General features: G+C 37.6%; 1 protein-coding gene across 1 annotated transcript in view; it reads right to left on the minus strand.

Moving 5' to 3' along the window:
- Positions 1 to 25,110, minus strand: part of tdrd9 (tudor domain containing 9) — a 36,357-nt gene that overhangs the window by 1,672 nt on the left and 9,575 nt on the right. The window contains exons 2-32 of the mRNA XM_023352449.1: positions 24,841 to 24,911; positions 24,437 to 24,507; positions 23,084 to 23,305; positions 20,719 to 20,841; positions 20,247 to 20,327; positions 18,975 to 19,139; positions 18,780 to 18,883; positions 18,582 to 18,698; positions 18,366 to 18,450; positions 18,073 to 18,130; positions 17,872 to 17,976; positions 16,541 to 16,638; positions 16,326 to 16,457; positions 15,471 to 15,633; positions 13,845 to 13,908; positions 11,868 to 11,931; positions 11,743 to 11,787; positions 11,518 to 11,571; positions 9,840 to 9,956; positions 9,636 to 9,743; positions 8,799 to 8,899; positions 8,544 to 8,714; positions 7,241 to 7,352; positions 6,916 to 7,131; positions 6,422 to 6,511; positions 6,085 to 6,342; positions 3,493 to 3,660; positions 2,463 to 2,533; positions 2,282 to 2,391; positions 755 to 851; positions 529 to 667 (exon numbers count right to left, since the gene is read on the minus strand). Coding sequence (XP_023208217.1) covers positions 529 to 667; positions 755 to 851; positions 2,282 to 2,391; positions 2,463 to 2,533; positions 3,493 to 3,660; positions 6,085 to 6,342; positions 6,422 to 6,511; positions 6,916 to 7,131; positions 7,241 to 7,352; positions 8,544 to 8,714; positions 8,799 to 8,899; positions 9,636 to 9,743; positions 9,840 to 9,956; positions 11,518 to 11,571; positions 11,743 to 11,787; positions 11,868 to 11,931; positions 13,845 to 13,908; positions 15,471 to 15,633; positions 16,326 to 16,457; positions 16,541 to 16,638; positions 17,872 to 17,976; positions 18,073 to 18,130; positions 18,366 to 18,450; positions 18,582 to 18,698; positions 18,780 to 18,883; positions 18,975 to 19,139; positions 20,247 to 20,327; positions 20,719 to 20,841; positions 23,084 to 23,305; positions 24,437 to 24,507; positions 24,841 to 24,911 — 3,580 coding nt within the window. The remainder of the gene's footprint in view (positions 1 to 528; positions 668 to 754; positions 852 to 2,281; positions 2,392 to 2,462; positions 2,534 to 3,492; positions 3,661 to 6,084; positions 6,343 to 6,421; positions 6,512 to 6,915; positions 7,132 to 7,240; positions 7,353 to 8,543; positions 8,715 to 8,798; positions 8,900 to 9,635; positions 9,744 to 9,839; positions 9,957 to 11,517; positions 11,572 to 11,742; positions 11,788 to 11,867; positions 11,932 to 13,844; positions 13,909 to 15,470; positions 15,634 to 16,325; positions 16,458 to 16,540; positions 16,639 to 17,871; positions 17,977 to 18,072; positions 18,131 to 18,365; positions 18,451 to 18,581; positions 18,699 to 18,779; positions 18,884 to 18,974; positions 19,140 to 20,246; positions 20,328 to 20,718; positions 20,842 to 23,083; positions 23,306 to 24,436; positions 24,508 to 24,840; positions 24,912 to 25,110) is intronic.

Below are 25,110 nucleotides of genomic sequence, written 5' to 3' on the forward strand. Positions count from 1 at the left end.
TAGAATTTAGAACAAATAATACTTCTGCCGATTAATCGGATAAAGAAATTGGCATATTCTGCAGATTTTTCATTTAAGCTTTTTTCTACAATATTACAAATACATTAAATATGCAAATAAATAATCAAATTCATGTATTAGATGAGAAAATAAACATTTTCTTGCCTAAAAGGCAACAAAATAGCATTTGTTTAGTGACTTTTAACCAGGTGGAGATAAAACTACGCCACTAAACTAAAACATAATTAAAACCAAACGGTTTTTAATATATTAAATGCAAAATGTGTATTTATTTTGTATAGTTTATTTTGTACTTTGGCTCAATTGTTGGTGTTTTTTTTTAGCAAAAAGCCATTTTTGAGTCCGTATACTCCAGTTAACCCATTACTAAATTAGTTGATTACTTTAATAATCAATTAATCACGATTAATCCGATTAATCATTTCAGCACTAAAAAAGTATTACTGATTGAGTCTGAAATATGTTTTTATTAACATTTTTCCTGTTATCACTGATGACAGTCGTTACCTCAATGATGTCCATGACATCAAACTTGACGTCGAAGGCCAGTTCGATGTCGTTCTCAGGCAGGATGGGCTCCTTCGTCAGGCTGTTGAAGCCCAGGCCGCAGAGGGCCCCGGTGTAGTAGCTCCGCTCTTCGTTTGTGCTGCATAAAGGTTAGAACGGCTGAGCAGTCATCCTCACTGAGGCCTGTTGCATATTTAGCTGCAGCAGCATGGTGGGGTGAACAAACCGTAACTCCATGACAGGAGTGAAGAGCATCATCACCAGACCAGGCAGTCCAGGAATGTCGGGCAGGATGGACGTATCATTCAGCATAATTTGGGAACCTGAGAGCAAAACATCGATTTATCGCCTTCATCCACAGAGCTGATGTACTCTGAGTTTACCTTTTCCACAAGAGATAGACGATTCGTACAGTTTTCCCACTGTAAAATCCACACACTACTGAAGCGTTTTTAAGGTAAGTTTTTAAACTTTTCCAGCACCAAGCTAAACAAATTACTGTATTTTTCAGACTATAAGGCGCTACTTTCTTGCAGCTTGTAAGCCGATGCGGCTTTTCTGTGGATTTTTCTGCAACCACCAGGGGGCTCTTTAGCAGGAAGTGAATCATTGGAAGTCAAAATTGGAAATCAAACAAGAAAGTGCTGATTTTCATTTAGAACAAGCGCATGCTAGCAGCAGGCACGACGGAGAAAAGTTTTCAAACCCAAACCACCTCATCATGGAAACAACACAAAGAAGTTCATATGATGCAGCTTTTAAGTTGAAGGCTATCGATAGCCAGACAGATCGATAGCTGCTGCACGTAAGCTCGGCGTTAACGAATCCATGGTTCGGCGTTGGAGAAGCAGGGCTGCGTCCTTAATAACAGATGTATGAAGACGCAGCCCTCTGTTGCTTTCTTGTGAAGAACTGAGAGCGGCGGAGAGACCAGTGGCTTATCGCCCGGTGTTGCTTTTAAATGTACGTTTCTAGTTTTTGTTTTTAAACTTTGTGGGTGCGGCTTATAGTACGGTCCGCTCTATAGTCCGCAAAATACGGCAACTAAAAAAATTACATGTTCACTATTACACGTTAGGATTTATTACTGTTATTAATAATGTATTGATAGTTTTCTACATCCTACAGCAGGAACAAAATAAACTAAAATATGACAAAATTTTATGTTTTGAAATGTCTCACCTTTACATCCAAAAGGTCTGAGAACAAAATACTAATTTAACAAAAAAAAATCCCCCAATTTCAATAACATTTAATATAAAAAATAAGACAATATTTATTTAAATTTCACAGGTTAATAAGTCATTAGGACTAATAAATATTCATCACATTGAAACAATCCAAACAAATTTCAAGACAAATTACCTTCTTAAATTAAAGTATACAATATACAAAGTTAAAAAAAATCTCTAAAAAATGTTCTCGCTAAGTTTTCTGGCATTTAGCAAATAGAAATAATTTAGGTTATTCTAACCAACCTAAAACAAGAAAACTTTTGTCTAATTTAACTTCAAGAAAATATGTCTCTATTCGTATGGAAATATCCGGTTTCAACTGTAAATTATGTTTTCAAATTAAGGCTTTTAACTAAACGTTAGATTGCATTTTTACATCAAGTACTTTCATGGTTTTTATACATAAATCAAGCACTTTCCAAACCTTGAAATCACCTAATTGAAATTATGAACCCTGTGCATGAAAACACAGTGATACAGTTTAAGCTTTAACATTAAGTTATTTTTTTAAACCGAACCTGAAGTGTTGATGGCCACCATCCCGGCCGTCATCATCCTCTGATGTTTGAAATGCGGGTTTTCATTCAGAGTCACGCCGTTGATGCTGCTTTTCTCTGTGGAAACGGTCCTGCAGGACGACACGCCGCTCGTCAGCAAACGTCAGGAAGTTTAACTTTACTTTCAGCGCTAGATTCTTACCTGTAGTGGGTTTTCCTGCTCAAACTGTAGAAGTTTGTCTGGTAGGAACTTGAAGGTCCGGCCAGATTTACCTGAATAATCAGAAGAAAAGACAGATTTATCAGACAAACATTCATGCACTCCAGGAACCTGAATGCAGAAAAAGTCGGTGAAATGTTGCCACCTAGTGGACAACATCTGTAGTAGAAGCGATAATGTTTTCCATTGCAACTAACTTTTCCAAACTAAAATTACAAACTTTTTTCAGTTATTAAAATATCCGTGTTTTCGACAAACCATAAACTAACATAATTGTGAAGTTTGCAAAAGCAATGTGTAGAGCTGCAACTAACAATTGTTTTACTTACTGATTATTCTGTTAATCGATTTATTAGACAAAAAAATTTCATTCAGGTTTTTTTACACCATGTTAGAAAAAGATGCAAATAAAAAAAATAATTAAATTCTTTCTTTAAAGTAATAAAATAAACATTTTATTGCATAGCATTCCTTTGGGGAACCTTGATTGTTTGTAACAAAGAATAAATATGCAGCTAAAAAAATACTTCCAGCATCAACATGAAAAGCTCCGCCATTTCTGCTCTACTTATCAATAAAGTGTAAAGCTAATCTTTGGATTAATTGATTAAAAATTAGATTTTTCTTTTTACATTTGAACTAAGTGGAGCTAAAACTATTCCACTTGAAGAGCTGTGGGAGGAACATATACATTTTTTTTAATCTTACATGCAAAATGTAAATATTTTTGTACAGTTTTGGCTATTTTACTGCTCTCAGTATGTTTCAGCAATTAGTCATTTTTGAGTTTGTATACTCCAGTTAATCACTGAAATAATCGTAAACTAATTTAGCAAACGATTAATCGTTTCATCACAATTAATCGTTTTCCAAAGATCTGTAATTATAGTCGTGTTTCTCACTGCATCTCCATTTCACTGGGGACTTAAAGTGTTTCCAGTGATTTCACATTTACTGAGCTCCTTAAAGTTTCTGTTGCAGCTTCCTGACAACCAAAGCAAACCGTTCTTACGTTTGTTTTGGAGCAGGACTTCGGGGTACTGGAGAGCTGAGTGAGCAGAATGTTGATGGTCTCCTCGTCTTCCTTCTTGCGGGCCCTCCAGGACCGGTTGGCAGAACTGGGGCCGTACATTCCTTTCTCCACGTCGTCGTACATCAACAGCAGGTCTTCATGGCTTTGCTGGAACAGACAGGAAACATAGTTTTATCATTCTATCCACATAAATGTTGCAGTCTGTAAAACTTTCCTCAAAATCTGACTGAATGGTTAATATGAAAAAAAGGGAGAAATTATTTTTGGGTAGAAATTACTGCGTTAATTAGCATTGATTAGCTATGACCAGTGCTGAAACAATTAATCGACAAGAATCGATTATTAAAATAATTAAAATGAATAAATGCTCAAAAATATATTTTAAAATGCATTTAAGTTGTACGTCTTATTTGTGAATATACTGCATATCGTATTATGTGTTCACTCTGCCACCGGATATTTTTTAAATGCCGTATTTTCCGCACTATAAGGCTCACCTAAAAACTTTCAATTTTCTCAAAAGCCGACAGTGCGCCTTATAATCCGGTGCGCCTTATATATGGACCAATATTGAGCCACAACAGGTCTCGCAACTACGGTAAGCAGCCGGCGACGTCATTTTCCCCGTAGAAGAAGAAGCGCGCGGTGCACGCTGGGTTTTGTGTAAAGACCCCAAAATGGCTCCTATTAAGAGACACGCTTACGACGCAGAGTTTAAACTCAAGGCAATCAGTCACGCAGTAGAACACGGGAATAGAGCAGCAGCGAGAGAATTTAACATGAACGAATCAATGGGTCGGAAGTGGAGGAAGCAACAGCTGTTCATTTTGGGAACGAACGGAGTTTTCAGAACGCTGGTTTGTAATCTATTAATAAAGTTTGACTGACCTATCTGACTATTTTGTCGACATTCCCTTTAGCGCAGCTCCATCTAATGGATGCATAACATAACCTCTACTGTAGCGTCTATTCTATGCGCCTTATAATGCGGTGCGCCTTATGTATGACAAAAGTTTTAAAATAGGCCATTCATTGAAGGTGTGCCTTATAATGTGGTGCGCCTTATAGTGCGGAAAATACGGTAATTCTTTGATATTTTAACAGAAAGTAAAGTTTCTAAGCTAACCCATTAATTTTATAGATTATTTACAAATTTACTTTTGTTTAAATATGAACTGATGGACTTTGATACAGTATGGACCTAATTGTTCTAAATGAATGTTTTATTTATTTACTCCATCTTTTCCTCTTGTAATATTATCTACAGAAAGTCGTTTTAAACCGTTTAAAAACTTTTTTTTTCTTTATCGAATTGTGACACTAAAAATCAGAACAGAATCGCTAAACACTGAAAGCTTCGCTTCTCTATGGATTGAAAGTTAACTAAAGTATGCTGACTCAAAAAGAGGCAATTTGATTACAGAACAAAATATTCAGAACAGTAATTAATCCAAAACTGTATAAAAAACCCCAAACATTTATGATGAAAAACCTTCTTTAAGTGTAAATGTGTCCTACCCAGAACTCCTCAAGTGGCATTTTTAGCTTCACCCGGTTCAAATCCCTTAAAAAGATCCTTAAGCAGCTTTTTCTATCCAAATATTACATGAATAGATCAAGCCAACACTGTATTGATGTTAAGTCAAACAGAAATAACCGAGCTTTTCACACGTTGATCTTAGGAATATATTTTAGTTGCAGATGCATCCTTTGCTACAAATGATCAAGCATTTACTAAAGGAATATCGTTGTATATTGTATAAAAAATTAAGAGTGCATCGATTTATTCCTTTAATTTTGGGAGATCAGCGATCGGTCGATACTTAAACGAGAAGCCGATCTTATCTACCTCAGCAAAGGTCTAAAAATCATCTGTTCTGCAGTGAGAACGTCTGACTGATTGACCGGCCCACCAGGTCACGTCTGCATGTTTGTAGTTAACAATAGTCCCGCCAATGTTGCCAACTCGGCAATTTCTTGCTACCCTTAACATTGAAATGTAAGGCAGAAAAATTAAAATGAAAGGCAGAAAAAAAATGGTATCTGCCAAAATCTGAATCAGCAGGTCAGGTTTTCTAAATAATCGGCGATCGTCCAGAAAACTGCCATCAGTGCACCCCTATAAGAAATACTGGACTGATTCAATTTAAAATCTGCTGAATCGAATCAATCAATCATTTGTACAGCACATTTCAGCAGCAAAGCATTTTTAAGTGCTTTACATGATAAAAACACAAAATTACAAAGATGTAGAACTCAGTCAATAACTGAAATATTAAATTTTGTCAAGTGCCATCATTACATATCAGAATGTTGATTGATTTTTCATTGATTATGTTTCAAAAGGTGGGGTTTAAGTCTAGATTTAAAGGAACTCAGTGTTTCAGCTGTTTTCCAAGTTTGTTCCAGATTTGTGATGCATAGAAGCTGAATGCTGCTTCTCCATGTTTGGTTCTGGTTCTGGGGATGCAGAGCAGAACCAGAAGCAGAAGACCTTATTTATTTTATATCTGATAACTGATCAGGATAATTAAAAGATAACTGATTAAAGTAATCGCAGCTCGATGGTACCTGAGAATCGACGTTCTCCTCCACCTTCACGGCGTGGCCCTCCTCCACCAGTATGTCCACCACGCTGGTGCTCTTCGACTCCTTGTTGAGCAGCAGCTCCACTCGCATGACGCCGTACAGGATGGAGTAGAGCGACACGATGACCGACTGATGCTTCACCATGGTGACGAAGCAGTCGCGGGCGCGGCTGCTCCACTTGTTTCCCAGTATGATGGACTGGGCTGACGGGCGCATCCCAGCAACCTGGAACTCATGGGCCTGAAAGAGGAGCAGAGATGTGGGGTTACAATCATTTTAAGCTTCATGGAGGTTTAAGTGTCCAGGATGTGAAGTGAACCTGAAAGGGCTGAGCCAGCAGGTCGGATGGAAGCTCTCTGAGGCTGCTGCTGAAAACAACGGCCGTGTTGCCAAAGTCCAGAAAGAAAACCTGAAAAATGAAGGAAAAACGTTTCTAAGTAAACTCAGCATCTGTATCACTTAATGCAGCTTCAAAATATCCGTTTAATATAGAGCTGCAACTAACGGTGTTATTAGTTATCAGTTAATCTGATAGCCGTATTTTCTGGTCTACAGAGCGCACCTCACTATAAGCCGCATCTACAAATAAAAAAACAAACAAACTGGAAACGTACACATATAAGCCGCACCGGGCTGTAAACCACTGGTATCTCTCTAAGTTTTTCACAAGGATGCAGCAGAGGGCTACGTCCTAATAAATCTGCTGGATAATTCACTTCTTGCTAAAGAGCCACGGATCTGTGGCAAAAAGCATTACAAGAGAAAAGTCTGAGGAAGAAAAAAACTCTAAAATTGATCCTGATTGGTGTTCACCTCCACTGTGTTACCGCGCATGTACAGGATCTTGGCCCGGTAGTACAGACTCTCCTCGTTGGTCTCAGAGTACGGCGCCAGACACAGCAGATTGGGGTAAAGCGACACCGTCACAGGAGACAAAGTACATTTGTTGATCTCCGCTGTCAGACGCCGCTGCTTTCCCAAGCTGGCTTCATCCGCTGGGAACCCCCAGAAATGTCCCACATCTATCACCTGCAATGAAATTACCCCCCAAAAAAATAATTTCCATTTCACTTTAGGAGAAAAGCATCTAAATTTTTTATTATTTTTTGGTTTGTGAAGCTGTTAGGAGAGGACCGACCTCCGTGATGTTCACCACAAACAGGCGGTTGGGCGGCAGCCGGTCGGGGTCAAGCTTGGTGCAGACCGAGTCCATCAGGGAGAGAGACTGGCTCTGGATGTCAGCCGACAACCTGTCCATGAAACACAAACAAGTTACAAACTGAGCACATTCTGCACAAACATGCCAGATTTAGGGAAAGAAAATAACCCATCTTATAGTGGGTTTTATGGACGGGAGTTTGGACACAATGGACCCAGAATAATTGACATGACGCCACATGTAGGCCCGTCAGAATAGCAAATTATTATGAAGCTATTAAGATAAATAATAATATTGTTGTTTTGAGACCATTTTTAAGTAATATACAGGCCATAATGCAAGAACACATTCACTAAGATCAGCCAACTTTAAATTCTAATGAACATTTAACACTGGAACAGACTGATCCGTCATGCAGCTCAGCTGAATGAAGGTGATGATTTTAGGAGCTGGACGAGTGTTTATATTTTAAAACAGAACCGTATAAAGTGCATTTTCATCCCACATCGGACTCTGTCTGTGCTGTTTCTCTTTCCTGTTCTGGTACAGCCGCCATCTTTGTTTCTGTATCAACGGCTCCACTTAAGGATGAGAAGCGGTGCCCTCTGCTGGATGGCAGCCAAACTACAACACTAAAAGGAAGTCTAAGGAAATGTTATTAGTTAATCGATCCAAACAAATTTTAATCCAAGGCTGCGTTCACAGTGCAGTAATGCGACCAGTGTCTGATCTTCTTATGACAGTCCAAACAACAGATCGGACTTATCAAATGTGACCCAGGCCACTTTGATGTCCGGTCGTTTACGGTCAGGTCCTGAACGTCATCAACACTCGACCAACGTCACTATTCTGAGTCCTGATATGAGCAAGCAGGAAGAAAATAACAATCATGGCCGACGGTAATGAGGATTAAGTTGTTACTGTGCTGGCTCCGGTTGGACAACAACTTCAAAATCGCAAGCTATGCTCCACCGTTAGCATCAACGTTTACTTCCGAGCGCTCTCTCTATGTGTTATTGCAACCTCTACTGCGAATGCAGGACACTTTCTGTCAGTTTGCAGCTCACACTGGAGAACACATACAGGACGCATATATTTGGACGTGTGAACAGTGACGGCAAAAAAGAAATTGAATTTGACAAAAAAAACCTGAAATGGGTCATTCAGGCTGCAGTTTGAATGCAGCCTAATAGACAATTAACTGCTGTTTGCATCGCTACTTTCAGGAGGTTAAACAGACACGTTTGGGTCAAAATGTGACAGTATGACAACTGAGCTGTACCGTGAAAATTTCAGGTGAGCCAATGATCTCCTCCCTGTGCAAAACTCGATCTGTTCAGAAGGATAGGTCTGCAGCTCCATTTTAAAGCTCTTATGGGCCATCTGAAGGGCGAGCGTCACCTCAGGCAGCACACCCGAATCGTTGGAGGTCCGGTGGAACTCCACATAAGCTCTGATGACACACAAGCAGGACACCAATTATTGTAACAATAAAAAAAAACTTCACATGAAAGAAAAACCCAAGTGATGTTTGTACCTGGAGCAGTCGAAGGAGACAGTTTTCACCTGTCCACACAGCCGGAACAAAGACTGCAGCTGCTTATAGTAGAGGAAACTGTATGGAGGGAGGTTTCTCACCTAAAGAACAATAAATAAACAAAACTCAACAAATAAAGCCAAAGTAAAAATTATTCCCAAAATTATGAAAGCGCCAGTATTATGCATTTTGTGTAACATAATCAAGTAATTATGTTACCTCCAGTTGTTATAATAAAAATGCATATATCAAATATGAATTCAAAGAAATTTGACTACATAACTTAATGTCTTGAAATTGGGCCTCTGTCTCTTTAAGAAACTCCTCCTCTTTCTGAAGCTCATCACAACATGGCTCCTCTATTAACCCTTTAGCAACGTTTTTACCAGAGTTTTACTGAAACGTAGCTCAGCAGTTCCACCAGGTGTTTGCTAATTGCTGCTGGCTAGTCTGAAGGAGTTGAGTGGGGGAGGGCTGCTCTGTGAGGTGGAAGCTCAGAAACTGCAGCTCTGAGGAGGAGCTGCGGCTCGAAGGCGGGGCTAGGTCCACCCAGGCATTTTTCCCAGCTGAATGGTTGCCATGCAGATTAAACAATTTCTCAAACATGCCACCAAAGAATCAAGGAAACACTCCAGGTATGTTTTTGATGAAGGAATAACATTATAACATGATTTAAAACTCAAAAAAGTCAATTTTACCTAATATTGTCCCCTTAAGAAACAAAATAAACCTGTTGAATCACATTTTATTCAGTAACTACAGACATTTTTTTTAGAATTAATCAGCAAAATCAAATCCGATTCTCAGGTGTCGTAACTCTGACATAAACATTGATACCATGACTGTTGTTCGAGGGTTAAAGCCGTTCAGCTCTTTGCAGGCCTGCCTTTCATCGATCTCTTGCTGGAAAAAGTAGTTTGGGTAGAAGGCGCCGGCAATGACGATCTAAAACGCAACATTAATATATAGTATAGTAATAAATACGTCAACAGCTCATCTATTGTGCACAAAAATCACAGAAATCCTCCAGCGAAGGCTGACCTGCAGGATGAACTTCTGCCTGTTTATGCTTGTGTTGTCTGGGGACAGAGAGTCTTCTGGGACGTGCATGTTGAACTGGGACATGCGTTTCTTCAGGTCTTCGTACAACTCTGCAACCTGGAGAACAGAGTAAATACGCTGCCTGTCCAAAACACACGCACTGACCGTATCATAAAACTTATCCTGAGGCTATGGAAAAGACGGTAATGTGCTTCAGCAGGGTCAAATTATTGGCATCTTTCATGCAAAAAATGCAAGAATAATATGGAAATTAGCTAAATTTGTTTGAGAACTATCCAAGGCATTATTAGAAATTGGAAAAAAGAACTAATATGATCGGCCATCGTTTAAATGTAACAAAAGTAGAAATCACATCTATGTTCAGTAGTGAAAGTTAGCAAGTTTCTACCTGCACCAAGTGATAAAAACTCAAGAGATTGTGGCTGAACAGCTGGGCAGTTTTTGAAAACTAATAAACAAAATGCAAAATGGGGGGAAAAGGATACAACTTGCAAGGAAACATAAAAATTTGACTATGAGGAAATTTGAGAATGCTGTGTGATCTGATGAGCCCAGATTTATCTTCTTCCAGAGCGATGGGCGCAGCAGGGTAAGAAGAGAAGCAGATGATGCATCTAACAAGCAGTACTGGTAGAATATTCATGATCTACCTTGTGACTCAGCTGGAGTCCCACAAGGCTCAATACTTGGACCGATCTTATTTAGCCTGTATGTTAATGATTAACTGCAAAAATACAGTTACATGCAGATGATACCAGCGTCTCACCAGCTGCGTTTGCATTAATCATAAAATTGTGCAAATTGAGGTAACGCAGGATTTCTCCCAGTGTATTATAAGCCTGGCGGGCCACCAGGCTTTACTTGTGCCCCCACCAGGCTAAGCATTGATTATTTATTCAAGTCTTTTTAAAATGTTAGCATTTTTACGACTTTATAGTTGGTGTTCAGGTCTTCCAGTCTTTCAATAACACATAATTATCAAGTGATATTTTAAAATTTCCGGTCAACTTCATACATTTTTTAACTCAAAAAAACAAGTTGCTGGACGAATGACTGCCTTAGCATCCACCCACCAGGCTTAGCAAGCTTTCTGGGGGAATCCTTGATTATGGGAAAACAAAAATGCTCATTTAAAAAAAACCCCACAATTTTCAATAAAGTGGTTTTTCAGCTTTTGAAAAGCTGCGATGAAAACACTTCTGTCACAAGATCAATATCTGGATGTTACCAACGACAAAAACATTGAAGAAGACAGGTAGTAATAGGAGGATGATGTTGTTTTTTTTCCCAGATAATCTCTAGTTGGCTCCACCAGTGCTCTGGTGGATCCTTGGTACATACATGCTACATACAGGCTGTGTGATGCTCTCACAGCGTCACATAGTTCATAAAAAGTTGAGCCATTTGAACATTTTGAATCAATAATTCTCCTGTCAAATCGCAGGCCACAAGTTTCCTAAAATGCCAGAAACGTTTCTGTTCCCAAGTTTGAGGGGTTCAACTCTCACCGGAAACAAGTCTGACCATTTTTGCGCAAATGTCTGATTATTGATTGAATTGAAAACATTTGATTTTCCCAATTATGTGAATTTCAACTGCATTTTTCCTTGAAATGCAAATAGAAACTAAATGACAAAACTTTGCATAATGTCTGCACCTCTCTGATCCTCTTGATCTGAATGAAGTTCTCTTTGCCCCAGCTCAGCTCATCCTGCAAAAAAAAAAATCCAAAGAACATCGGCGTTCATAGGATAGAGAAATCAACGTTCTGGTATTACTGGTATAGATAAAGAAGCACTAGCTGAACTGTAATTAGCATCTCTATTTGCAAATTTCAAAGCTTCTTGAATTTTCTGATAATCATACATGTATGCACAGTTACCTTTGGGTGTCTCAGTTGTCCTTTCTTTTTGGCGGAGTACCACGCCTAAACAAAATAAAAAACAGTTTTAAAACAGACACAACAGAAACATCAGATTTCACATGAAACACGCGACATAAAATCACCCTGAAGGCATTGACGACGGCCATTGAGTCACTTGGTGTGCCACGGGCAAAAGCCAGCTTGCTCCTGAAATCATAGGAAGAGTAAAACATTTTGTACCATAAAATAATTTCTCAGGCAGTCACAGTTTGAAGTAGGGCTGAAACGATTCCTCGAATGATTCAAGTACCTCGTTTATTAAAATTCCTTTAATTTACCCGTCTCGACGCTTCGTTAATTTATGTTTTATTTAGTGCACCGTGTTCCGGTTATTTGCGTTGCGCAGCGTTCTCACTTCCACGTCTGAGTTGTTGATGAAAGCTAAGTGTTAGCAGAATAACGTCCAATTTTCAAGTTTGGTCCGTGGGGATTTTATTGATTGATGATAATGCCCGGGATTTCATCGTTTTAGGGGACCAATAGACATCCTTAAAATGACTGGCGCGATGCCTGGAGTACGGCAGCCTTTCTCCTCCGGGAGCTGCTGGTTAAAAGCAATCGGCGGGAAGAGCGCTGCAGGAGCATTATAGTATACTGAACACAGCGGGCGGCTGAGTAGTTGATGTTACAGTGTAAGTGTAACTTTACGGACAAACCGCACAATACATTTCTTATTATCCAGGTCTCAACAAACGGGTGGCGGAAATCATTGTGGCGGTACATGACTTTGACGAACTAAGGTGCCGTAAATATCCCGTACTGCTCCCCCAGTTCTTACTTTCATCCCCTCGTCTGCCGGTCGTACATTAGGTTTGTTCGTTTGTCTTTCCCCCCCGGCTGTCCTCTGGTCTATTTCCTCCCATTCACCCCCATCTTACGTTCGTTCGTTCGTTCGTTCGTTCGCCTGCCCCCCACTCTCCACCTCAAACCTCCCACTCCATGCGACATTTCCCGTATTCTCAAACCCAAAGCTTGACAGGTATGGGGCAACGTGAGAATTCATCTATTAAACTGACTGAAGATGAATAGATAAACTAAAAGCTGGAGCATAGACATTTTTTATCTGTGAGCCTGCGTCTTTATTGTTAAATTGAATATAATTTCAGATTTTTATATTACTTCAGGTTAACTTAGAAAATGAGCTATTGTTGTTACAGGTTAGTTTTCTAAACTACAAAAACGTAACTGTTGGAGATGCTCAAAAATAAACAATTGGACTGATATCTGATAGTAACACCAGTGTTATGCCAGATTTACCAATATTTTGTCATTTTCTAAATCCGATTACTCGATTAATAGTAAGAATAATCGATAGATTCCTCAATTACTAAAATATTATATTATATTAAAATATTATAATTTACAACAGCCCTAGTTTGAAGTATTTGTTACAATTTTTTCCCCCACCTACAAAGAATGGAGAGGTCTTACATTTTTATGGCAGGTACACATCAAATGTGAGAGTCGTAAATTAATTAGCATTTTATTACATAGAAGGAGTATTTGATCTCCGAGCAATAAGCACAAATACTGGCTCTCACAGATGTTTTAGTTCATCTTTAAATTGTAACTAATGCTTTTCCTTCAGTAAAATTCAAGCACTTTTGAAGAATTTTCAAGGTACATTTTCAAACTTTTCCAGCTTGGAGATAAAAACTGTACAAATTAACTAAAAAGGTAGTTTTAATTTACTGCTGTTATTAAAATTTTTATTTAACAGTCTGCAGCAGGAACAAACTAAAATATAACAACATTTTACAGTTTTGGTGATTCTGACATAAAACAAGAGAAGTTTAGTCTAATTTAACTTCACAGAATTAGAAAAACAATTATCTTTTATTATTAATTGTATAAAAACACTTTCCAAATGTAGGCTTTTAACCAAATGTTATGTTATATTTTATTACAAAACTGTGCAGTTTAAACATCAAGCATATTATGCAAATCAAGCATTTTCAGACTTTCTGTACAAACCTCCTGAGCTAACCTTCAAATCTTTTGTTTTGTTTGCTTGAATAAGTTATTTAGCATTCCATTTTTATTTTTATGATGCGACTCACCTGTGGCCTGCAAGCTGCTGCATGGCCGGAATGGCAAAGAAGCTCTTAAGAGAATGAGATGCAGCTGAAAATAAAGACAAACCACTGTTTAAAAACTTACTTATACAGATTACAAACGTATAAATAATGAGTAAAGTGCAGAAAACTTAAAGGCCGGCTGCATTTCATGTTGCACCAAGTTGATCAGAAAAACAATGAGGCAACCTAACACTTAAATGCTGCCTACACTGATGTAATTCTAGTGTTTGGAAAATATCTGAGGACAAAGAAAAAGCTTCTAAAATTAAACATGATCAGGGTTGTTTTATTAAATTTACAGAGCGTCCGCGGCTAAATATTCTGTCCATCATGTACCTTTAGAGGAAGGATATGGGAGAAAAAAGGTATAAAAGAAAGAAAGAAGCGTAGAGAAAAGCATTTCCCTGGAGGCACAAACACACTCAGAAATGTCTTTTAGCTGAAAATGAACAGGTCATAGTAACACAATTCGTTTAATTGAGCCATTTCGCTCCCAATTTTTGCATCACTACATGCAGCCTTCTTGTTTTAAGCAACATGTTTCTTCTGATTTGAAGTAACATTAACAGAGTTATTGAACAATGAGTCCAACAATTTCAGATTAGTAACGACCATTACTACTTAAATTTAAAACCTCCATAAACTACCAAAAACAAAACCATTTCATAGCTTTCTAAACTAATTTTACCTCAACTTTAGCAAAAAATAAATACAGAGGTATTACTTCAGTACTAACCCTTTTATAGTAAAGAGTTACAAACTACTTTTTAATCACATTAAGTTAACATGGTTTTATAAATTAATAATGGCTTAGATACTCTTATAGCCTAAATCTATTATAAAGCTAGAGAAGAAACGGAATTTGAAAAGTTAATACAGAGATAGAAGAAGAAATAAGTGGAAAAACATCAAAATTAAGTGAAATTTAAAATCCAAAATTTAAAATCTGAAAGTTTTGGGGGTTGCATTTATTGTTTATCTTAGTTACTGATTTATCAGTTTTATTGGATTAAAAAATGGCACAGTCTACTGACTTCATTCAACTACTTGACCTTTTTTTTTTTTTTTTTTTTTTTACAATATTAGAAATACATTAAAAGATGCAAATAAACAAATACTTGGAGTCCTATTTTAATTAAAAAACCCAAACATTTTATTGCCTGAAAAACAAAATTTTGTTCCGTACTGAATTTGAACCAGCTGAATATAAAAGATGCCACTAGATGAGTTGTGGGTAAAACAGTCAAATGTGTTTTTATCTTAAATGCAAAACGTATATTTATTGTTGTAGTTTTCTCTTAATTAGTATTCTGAATATGCTGGGGTTTTTTCAGTAAGTTTGCTAAATTACTTGATTATTTCAATAATCGATTAATCACGATTAATCATTTCCGCTATAGATGTATCTAAGACTTTTAAGGCCAATTACTGAAACATCTGTACTTTTTTAAAGCTGGCAAAAAAAAGTGTAGAAACCAAAAACTAAGATGAAACATGGAGGGAAAAACGGAGTTAACATTTCTCTGTGCGTTTTTGCACCCGAGTTGCTGAGCAAGAGGTCGTTGAACAGCTGTAAACCTGTGGAGATGGTCAGACTGCCTGACTGACCTATGATGAGGCATTCATCCATACAGCCGAAGACATGGCCCAGAACAATCATCTTCCCCAGATTAAGGTCCACAGGCAGGTGAGCCAGAACCCGGCCGAGAAAGGTCAGCTCGCCATCCTCGCTTTGATTTTTGCCGTCAGTTTTCGCGGACAGCGCGCCCATCTGAAGAATTAAACATCCAAGCAGCAAAAAAGACACAGATACTCCATTTGATGTCACAGAAGTTTAGAAAAGAGAAAAAAATTCTTGATTCTTTCTTTAGAAAACCTTACAACACCCTCCTAACATACCAGATTATGAACAAGACTAAAGACAATTACTACTTAAATTTAAGACCTGCTTAAACTTTTATGAAAAAACGTCATGCACATGACTACAACAATAGTTTTAAACTGATTAAATCAATTAAAAAAAATTTATTAATCATCAAACAACTGATTAATCAATACAAATAGATTAATTGGTTAAATTAATTGACAAACTGACGATTGACAATTAATGGATTTTTTTATCGACTGATAGAAATAATTTTGTTTTTATCGATTAATCAGATTTTTTGAATTTGAATTTTGGAAAATCTAGATTTTTTGGGGGGGGGGGTTTAATAGTTTGGTGATATCAGCACGCTCAAGATGGCCATCTTCTTTGACAAGCATCTTTTCCAGCTTCTGTTTATGTAGATTTTGAATACAGATCAACTGAACAGCAAAATACAATAGCCAGCCTAAGATTTTTCGATTAATCAATTTCGATTAATCAATCACCTGCTAGTAGGGTTGGGCGATTAATCAATCACGATTGATTAATCGCCCAACCCTACTAGCAGGTAGAATCATGTTTAACACCTGCTTTACCTCTATGAGCTCAAGAACGGTCCTAACAATGTCAGAGAGGTTGGGAGGAGAGAGCGCAGTGGACAGGAGGGAGCGAGGGTCTCCCATGTCCAGCAGCTTGACCTTTAACAGGATGGTTGACAGAGGAGCAAGCTAAGGGGAGGGACAACATGGCGGTTAAAGTTGGGTTCAGAAAGCATTTATGGCAAAAAAAGAAAAAAAGGCTCTCCCCTCACCTGCATCTCAGGAATCATATATTCAGGGATTTCGTTCGTCCAGAAAGCTTTGGTCACGAGACGGTAGCAGAAGCCCTTTGACACTCGGCCTGCCCTCCCTGTCAGGAACATTTTAAACAGACAAACATTTTGCAATCACAATATACAAAAATATTCCCATAAAATCACTGATTACACAAAAGAAAGGCGTCACATTCATGGTTTTCTATTTATGTTTCAAAATCAAAAATAATGTACTTGTCAAACTGAACTAAGTCTCTTTCCATGGATTGGTCAACTGAATACTGCAAATGAAAACACAAAAAAGGAAGATGTCAGATATTTTTGGCCTGAAATTAGCATTTAATTGTTCCTGGAAGAATGTAGAGAACAACTTCTAAACTTTAAATGTTTAGACCAAATCTGAATGGGACAACTGTATAGTACAGACTTTTATGTTATTATTATTTTTTTTAATCTGTAAACAGTTTTAATTTGTGAAACCATTACTCTGATAGTGTGATTTAAACATGACTTTTGGCTTTAAAACTACCTTATAGGTGACTATTTTGCTTCCTTGAAGAGGTTAGGATAGGACTATGGCCTACATAAAAAAAATTTTCATTACATTTTGTGCATAAAATCAGACTTAGATCATCAGATTTTAGTCTTATTCTGATTTTATTCATCAGAATGAGATGTTTTAGGGCCGCTTGTGACTTTAGATCCAAATAAGCCACTGCTGGTCAAGCCCCCAAACTCAACAATTACACTCACATGTGAAAATGGCTGCTAACCTATATGCAATTATACAACTGCATATAGTTGTATATGCAGTTACAACTTTGTACAACTTTGAAAAGCAGAAGTGGAGTCTCCTGTACAATGAACAAGAATGTAGCAAGTAGTTTCTTTTCCAGCAGCCATTGTACTGTGCATACAGCAGTAAAACTTGCTGACCAAACATGAAGCGAGATCCACTGGGGTTGCTAGGTAATGGGCTCAGCTCAGCTAGGGTTGCTAAGTAACAGTGCAGTGTTCAATATGATGTAACAATTGGGAAGTTTTGGAAACAGCTCATTTTTCAGACACCAAAAAACATTAACTTATTGCCAAAAAGCAGCGAGGGTTGTTTTTATAACCAGTGTAAAAATGTGCAAAATATAAATTTTGCATAATCGGTCCCCTTAAACACACCAATCCCAAACTAAAAGAAAAGTTTCAGTTTGTGAATCCATGACTATACTGAGTTTTTTTGTTTTCTTTTTCTCATAAAAGTTTCTCTCTTATTGATCCAAAATTGCAAATAATTTCTTTTGAGTGGCCCCGGCTCTCAGCTGAAGTTAATTCACCTTTGCGCTGGTTGCAGTTGGTTTTGGACGCCCAGGTCAGACGCAGAGACTGATAATTAGTATCTTTGTCACACACCAAATGGCGGGCCAGGCAGAAGTCAATAACTGTAAAATGGGGAAGGGGCGCAAAAATCTGTTATATTTAGTCCAATATAGGGCAAAGAAAGCTATGATTAATGATAAATAATGAATAAGAAGCACCGTATTTAACATCTGACACAGTCACCGAACTCTCAGCGATGTTGGTAGAGAGAATCACCTGAGAAGGTAAAAAGATTATTAAATACAGGGATTACTATGAACCTCCTCTCTTCTATCAATAATGACAGAGCTGAGAATAAGAAATCAATTCTCTGCTTTAAATAAAAATGGACAAAGTAATTTGTCCATTTTGAATGCTTGTTACAAGCATTTACTGCTAAATGCATGTAACAAGCCAAATACCATACAGAAATTTCACAGATGGCATATGAAGTGAAATCAGCAGCTTTTACCTTCCTGTACCAAGGGACCGGAGACAGGAACACACCATTCTGCTCCTCCAGAGTCACGGATGAATGAAGAGGATAAACCTGCAATCTGAGCCGCAGAAACACATTTAAAAACATGGAAGTGCCCATTTCCTTTCTCCAGACAGAATCTGCTCATCTTTTTGTTTTTATATATGCAAAACAAGGTAAAAATGATAAAAATAAGTAATATTCACTCACCTTTGGTTGGCAAGCTTGGCCAAGCTCTCTTGCATGCAGCGTATCTCATGTATGCCAGGAAGGAAAACCAGAACGCTTCCTCTTTCTGACAAAGGCTTCCCACCCTCCTCAACTTTGCTACTCGGCACATTTATGATAATTATACTTTCCGATTAACAATTAAAAGTTGACTAAAGCCTTAATATAATCAAGCCTCACCTGAAATCTTTGCCCTCCATCTCATTAAAGCTCTGGATTAAACTGATGGCAAGGTCGTACATCTTAGGCGAGATCAACAGGTCATCCGGATGCGGCGGCTCGATCTGATTTGGACCCACAAACTTTACATATTAACAGCTTGGATTAAAACCACGAGAACAGAAGTGTTGAAAATTTATATTTAGATCTATTCACCCGGTAAGGATACAGTTTCTGAAGGTCATCGAGGTAAAACTCTTCGATTGTGAAGGGTGCACCCTCCACTTCATACACATAAGCAGGGCTCATCTTCCCCCAAATGGGCGTGGCAAAGTACTCGGCGAACTCTCTGCAGTTGATGGTGGCTGACATGAGGATTATCTGCCAAAAATACATCGTTTTACAAACACAAGTTGAAGCAGGTGTTTCTTGGATGCACTAATCATTGATATATATCGCTGGATTGGACATCATGTGGTTATCGTGTGGCACACATGCGCTACTGCTATGCATGAATAAACAAGTTCAAATTTAAGACTTTTTGAGGTTGTTTTGAATGAGATTTAAGACCAATATAACCACAGAAATGTATAAACTCTGTCCAGCCAACTGCCAATAAATTTGCACCTACCCAGGACAGGCACAAAACAGCGAGCGAGCTAGCAAGGGTTTATTAGCACCTAGCTCAATCATCAGTAGAGCAAGTGTTTAAATTGGCCAATCAACCCCCGTTTTGTTCATGCGACCACTTATTAATAAATATATATTTTTTTAAATAAAAATTTGGTGTTGATTCCTTATACACTTGAATGTAATCTCTCTTCTGAAGGCTAGTGGAGCTGTTGTCAGTCGGTTTCCATGGCAACGGGTCTGCATGTTGCGTAAAGCTGACATAGAAAGCATGGGAAAAAATTAAAGATGTGATTTTAAGTTGTTCTTCACTTGTGTTTCTGCATTACTTTCTCTTTGTTGTGACGCACTGTAGCCGCTGTACCTTCTAATAAATTATAAAAACTGCACTAATATCCTAATTTGTTCAATGTACGTGGCGATATTCATAATACTCAAATAGAATGAAATGTTTCATAAATTGTTCGTTAAATTTTACCAAACTATGGCAGCAATTACAGCAACAATTATGCAAAAATTGACATAAAATATAAATATTACATCACTTGTATCATCCGACTTCTCTTGCATCTTTGATAGAACAGAAACCAAAGTCTCATCAAAATATCTAAGAAGAATGCATTTTACGTTTTAAATCATCACTTTTCTCAGCTTTAATTCAAACCACATTTTATAAAAATCAGATAAGAAATACGGGTGGCACAACCATTTTTGAGGCAGATTCCTGCTCATCCCGCTTCAGAACAGTGTGGTTCTGTTTGTATCACCCAACGTATAGTAATGCAGCCGCGTGTCATTAGCTATAGCAGCTAATAAGTGACATCCTATCCAGCAATATATATTGATGGCACTAATTACCTTGACATGACGAGAGTTGGAATGAAGGAGTTTTCTCAACACCAACAATAGAAAGTCCATCTCTTCGCTGCGCTCATGAACCTTGAAGTCAAAGTCAGACACACAAAAAGACTTCAGCACATATTCTGTACATTCTTATATATCTTTTTTTTTAAATATTATGAGAATGGGGGCAGTTTTCTGTCGACACACTAGAACTGAGCACTCCAGAGTTTTGTGTGGTCTTTTTTTCCCACAAAAAAAAAAAATCTCTGGAAACATGCCCTCAGGTTTCACTCAACATTTACTCAGGCAGCAGGTGTCCAGTGAAAACAAAGGGCAGTATGATAATATGTAATTAAACTGATATAACATGAATAATATTCCTCAAAACAAAACAAAAAACACGACAAGAAAACACCCGAGACATAATTTCTGGAGGACAGGGTGATGCAGGACAAAATGCATAAAAGCAAATCTTCTGTCCACATACCTCATCTACAAAAATGTGAGAGTACTCTGTGAGAGATTTGGCCAACACCAGCTTTTGCAGCAGAACCCCTGTGGTCATGTAAATTAGTCGAGTGTGCTCTGTGGCCATTTTCTCCAGTGCAACCTAAAAAACCCAAAAAATAAAAACAAACACAGTTATAGCTGTAAACAGAATAGGTCAGTCAGTTGTTTTTGCGGAATGAAATTAAAACGATAATATTGCTGTTTTGAGACCATTTTCAAGAAATGTAATGGTACAACACCCTAAGTCCAGTCCTCAAAAGTTACCTTCCTGTAACTTTCAGATGCATCCCTGCTCCAACACACCTGAACCAAATGAACGGCTCGTTACCAGGCCTGTTTAGAGCTGATCCTGGTCTGTTGGAGTAAGGATGCTTCTAAAAGTTGCAGGATGGTAGCCCTCGAGGACTGGACTTGAGCAACCCTGCTCTAAAAGACCAAAACACTTTCATTTCTAGCAAACATTCAACACTGGAAATGGAAGACATTTTAAATATGCAAAATAAATAAACAGCAAATGAAATGGAAACTGAAGTCGCTGTAAACAAAATTGTCCCTTCAAAAATGTATTAGTTCAGACAGATGCACTAGACTGAAACCTTTGGTAGAAAGAGAGTCAAGAAAAAAAAACAATAATACAAATGGAAATGATCAAGATTGTTTTAATTTTTTATGTAATTAACAAATTTATTGCTTTGATGACATACAACTCGTTTCATTTGTGAAAACCCTTGTGGTTGTAAATTCCCATGCTAGTTATATTTGCATTTAATTGTTTGAAAAGATGAAAGATTCGCCTTCAGACATCTGGAAATTCAGCTCAAGAATGAATCAGACTTCTGAAAGTCTACATTCCTTTTCCTGATATATGTAAACGATCGACCTGAAGACCAAATACTCTGGCATTAACTAATATAAGTACCACTGGTAATCCAAACTAACCTGACACAGGAGGTTGTGTCTGATTTAATGTCAAAGAGTGGAAACAAAATGTGTCTTTATACAGTGTATGTAAAAATCTGGACAAGCAACAAATGTTACCGGAGTGAGGAAGTCATAAAAAAAACAAAAAACATCTCATTTGAGTGCTGACTGTCTTTCTCCCACCGACAGTGACATCATCCATATCTCCAGAGGAGAATAAGCGGAGGAGAATAGTTATTTTAAGACACACCATTTCAGAGCTGTGCACACCACAGCCAGACATTCTGGCAACAAAGCACTCAAAAAGGTGTAAACACGTGAAAACTACAACTTATTGGTGATAAAACAGAGGCAGTGAAGGCTTTTGTTAAAAAGACTACAGATCTAATATTATGGTCATCATAATATTTGCAATCACTGTTGCACGTTCTATCTTTAAGCAGGGTTTCTGCAGGTTTAACCAACTAAAATTCAAGACTTTTTAAGACAATTATGAATGACATTTAAGACTTTCAGCACAGCAGAAATGGATAACAAAATTTATTGTAAATAAGTTGCATGGATTGGCCACAGAAGTGAGCCAATGACGAAGAACATTGTTCAGCTGATAATAAATCTGCTCTTACCCATGATGGGCCTAAAAAAACCTAGCTAGCTAACTAGCAAGAATATATTAGCAGCTAGTTACCAGTGGCTTAATATGTTTAACAAACTTAAAAGCAGCTTATTATGCTTTCTTGAACAGGTGAGGATAGGTCTATTAGCAATACAAAACATTTTTTGCACAAAATAATTCTTAGATAATGAGATTTTAGTTTGCTCATTTTGAAAATGAGTTGATTTAAGGAGTCCTGTCACTTTAAATCCAAATAACCTGCTGTTGACCATGCCCCCAACTCAACGTTTACACTCGCACGTGAAAATGGCTGCTAAAAGATGCGCAATTATGTAACTGTACATCTTTGAAAAGCAGAAGTGGAGCCTGCTGCACAACCAACAAAAATGGAACCAGTGATTTCTAGATAGTAAGTCAACATATAACTCTTCTCTTTTCCAGCAGCCATTGTACAGCACATACAGTTGACCAAACATGCTGGAGCTCCACTTGGGTTGCTAGGTAATGGTCCATTGAATGTGAATTACTCTGTAGGTTTCTTAAACTACATATTTTCCAGACACCAAAAAACATCAACTTATTGCCAAAAACAGTTTGGTGGTTCTCTTTTTTTTACTTTGTTCATTTTGGTTGTTCTTTTTAAACACTTGGGCTGTTTTTAGTAGCAGTTGAATCATAAATGGAAGTATAAAAACAAGCAAAATGTGAATTTTGAGTAGTAGGTCCCCTTTAACACTCATTTTTGCTTCATCCATCCATTCATTTTCTAACACCCTTGTCCCTCACAGTTCACAGATGTACCAACCTGATATCCCACCAGACTGCCCAGGATGCACTTCCTCTGAGCGGCCACCCAGCGAGCGATACTGGTGGCTCCAATCTTGCGTGGCTGCGTGACCACGATGTTGCAGGAGGCGGTTTTCTCATTGTAGTGGTCCAAAATGAACTGCGGCAGCTGTGTGGTCTTGCCACTGCCTGTGGCTCCTCGAACGATCACAACCGAGTTGTTTTCTATGAAGGAAATCAGCTAGAAGCAAATGAGGATAGTTAAAGTGAAAACTGCTGGAATAAATCATCATGTCACTGCAAATAACAATGAAACAGACATTATAGTGTATTGGTGATCGTTTTAAAACATATTGTGTTTGTCCAGAAAGTGAAACGGGGTCGATATTAAAAACCAATGTTTATTTTGATTTTCTTGACATTTGTGAGTGTTTCATAAGGGTGGGGGCTGCCCATGTGGTATTTGTTATACAATATTAGAAATACATTACATAAATTACTTTTTACAACAAGAAAATAAACATTTTATTGCCTAAAATGCAACAACATAGAATTCCTTCAGAGTAAGCGTGATCACTTATAGAAAATGATGCATCTGCAGCTAAAAAAAATATTTCTAACGTGAAAAGCTCAGATTTTTTATTGCTTGACAGAAGAGTGTAAGGCTGATCCGTTTATTATTTTGTAGACCAACAGCGCTTAATATGATTTTTTTTTCTTTTTACAGAATTTGAACGAGGTGAACCTAAAACTATTACATTTACGACATTTTGAATAAAACATATTTACAAAGAAAGGTGTTTTTTCATCTGAAATGCAATTTATACATATATATGTACAATTTTGACTTAATTATTGCTCTGAATATGTTTTTCTTTCATCATTTGACCTATTTTGTGTCTAAATATTATAGTTAGTGATGAATTAATTACCAAACTAGTTGACAGTAATTAAAATGATCAATTCATCCCAATTAATCCAATAAATTGTTTCACCCGTATAGAACATATAATACTGGTAAATATCGACTATCAACCATAACAGCAATATTATCCAACATCGGTTAAAATCCTCATATCTATGCATCCTTAATGGATGTTCTAAGCTGATTTATGACAATATGAAATTATATTTTACTGACATTAGAAGGTGAAAAGAGTCGACGCTTGAGTAACTCCATTGGTATTCACCACACTAATAACACTCAATGGGGGCTTTTGCTGTACAGGCACATATAAAACTAACTGCACTTCTTTGAAGCAAACATCAAGACTTAGTGCGCTTCTTTCCTGAGGACATAATGTCAATTTAAGTAAAACTCTGCAATGACCCAAAAAATTAACTACAAGAGGAAAATGCATTAGTGCCTTACCTGCTCCTTGTCTTTGGTTATGGGTAAGCTTGGGCATTCAAAACTGGAGCAGGGAGAAACAGGAGGAGGACCTAAACATTCAGCGTTTCAAAACAGTGAAGGAAGAGGTAAATTTACAACAATCTAGTACTGTATGTGAGTGGAATCTACTATTTCAAAGGCCATCATGTAATCCAGTGTTTCCCAACCCTGGTCCTCAAGGCCCACTGTCCTACATGTTTTAGAGATTTCCCTGCTTTAATGTGCCTGATTCAACTGATTGCAGTTCAACAAACGCCTGTTAATCAGTCATTGATTTCATCAATTGAAATCAGCTGGACTGAAACAAGGAAATACCTAAAGCTTGCAGGGCAGTGTTCCCTGAGGACCAGGGCTGGGAAACACTGATGTAATCTATTACTCACTCCTTGAAGGTTCTGGGTTTTGGATCCTTCCAACATCAGCTTTCTGGCTGGAATCATCGGGTTTAACCGGACTGAGAAAAGCAACAGAAGCAGTCACACATTTCTATTCTAAACTTCTACCTTTATGTCCTAGTAATCAATCAATCAATCAAATTTTATTTGTATAGCACATTTCAGCAACAAGACATTTCAGCGTGCTTTACATCATTACAAACACAGAAACACAATGCAACATAGAATCAATAATCAAAACAAAGCATTAAGTCAAGT

The sequence above is a fragment of the Xiphophorus maculatus genome, chromosome 19, assembly GCF_002775205.1.
Source record: "Xiphophorus maculatus strain JP 163 A chromosome 19, X_maculatus-5.0-male, whole genome shotgun sequence".
Lineage (NCBI taxonomy): Eukaryota > Metazoa > Chordata > Actinopteri > Cyprinodontiformes > Poeciliidae > Xiphophorus > Xiphophorus maculatus.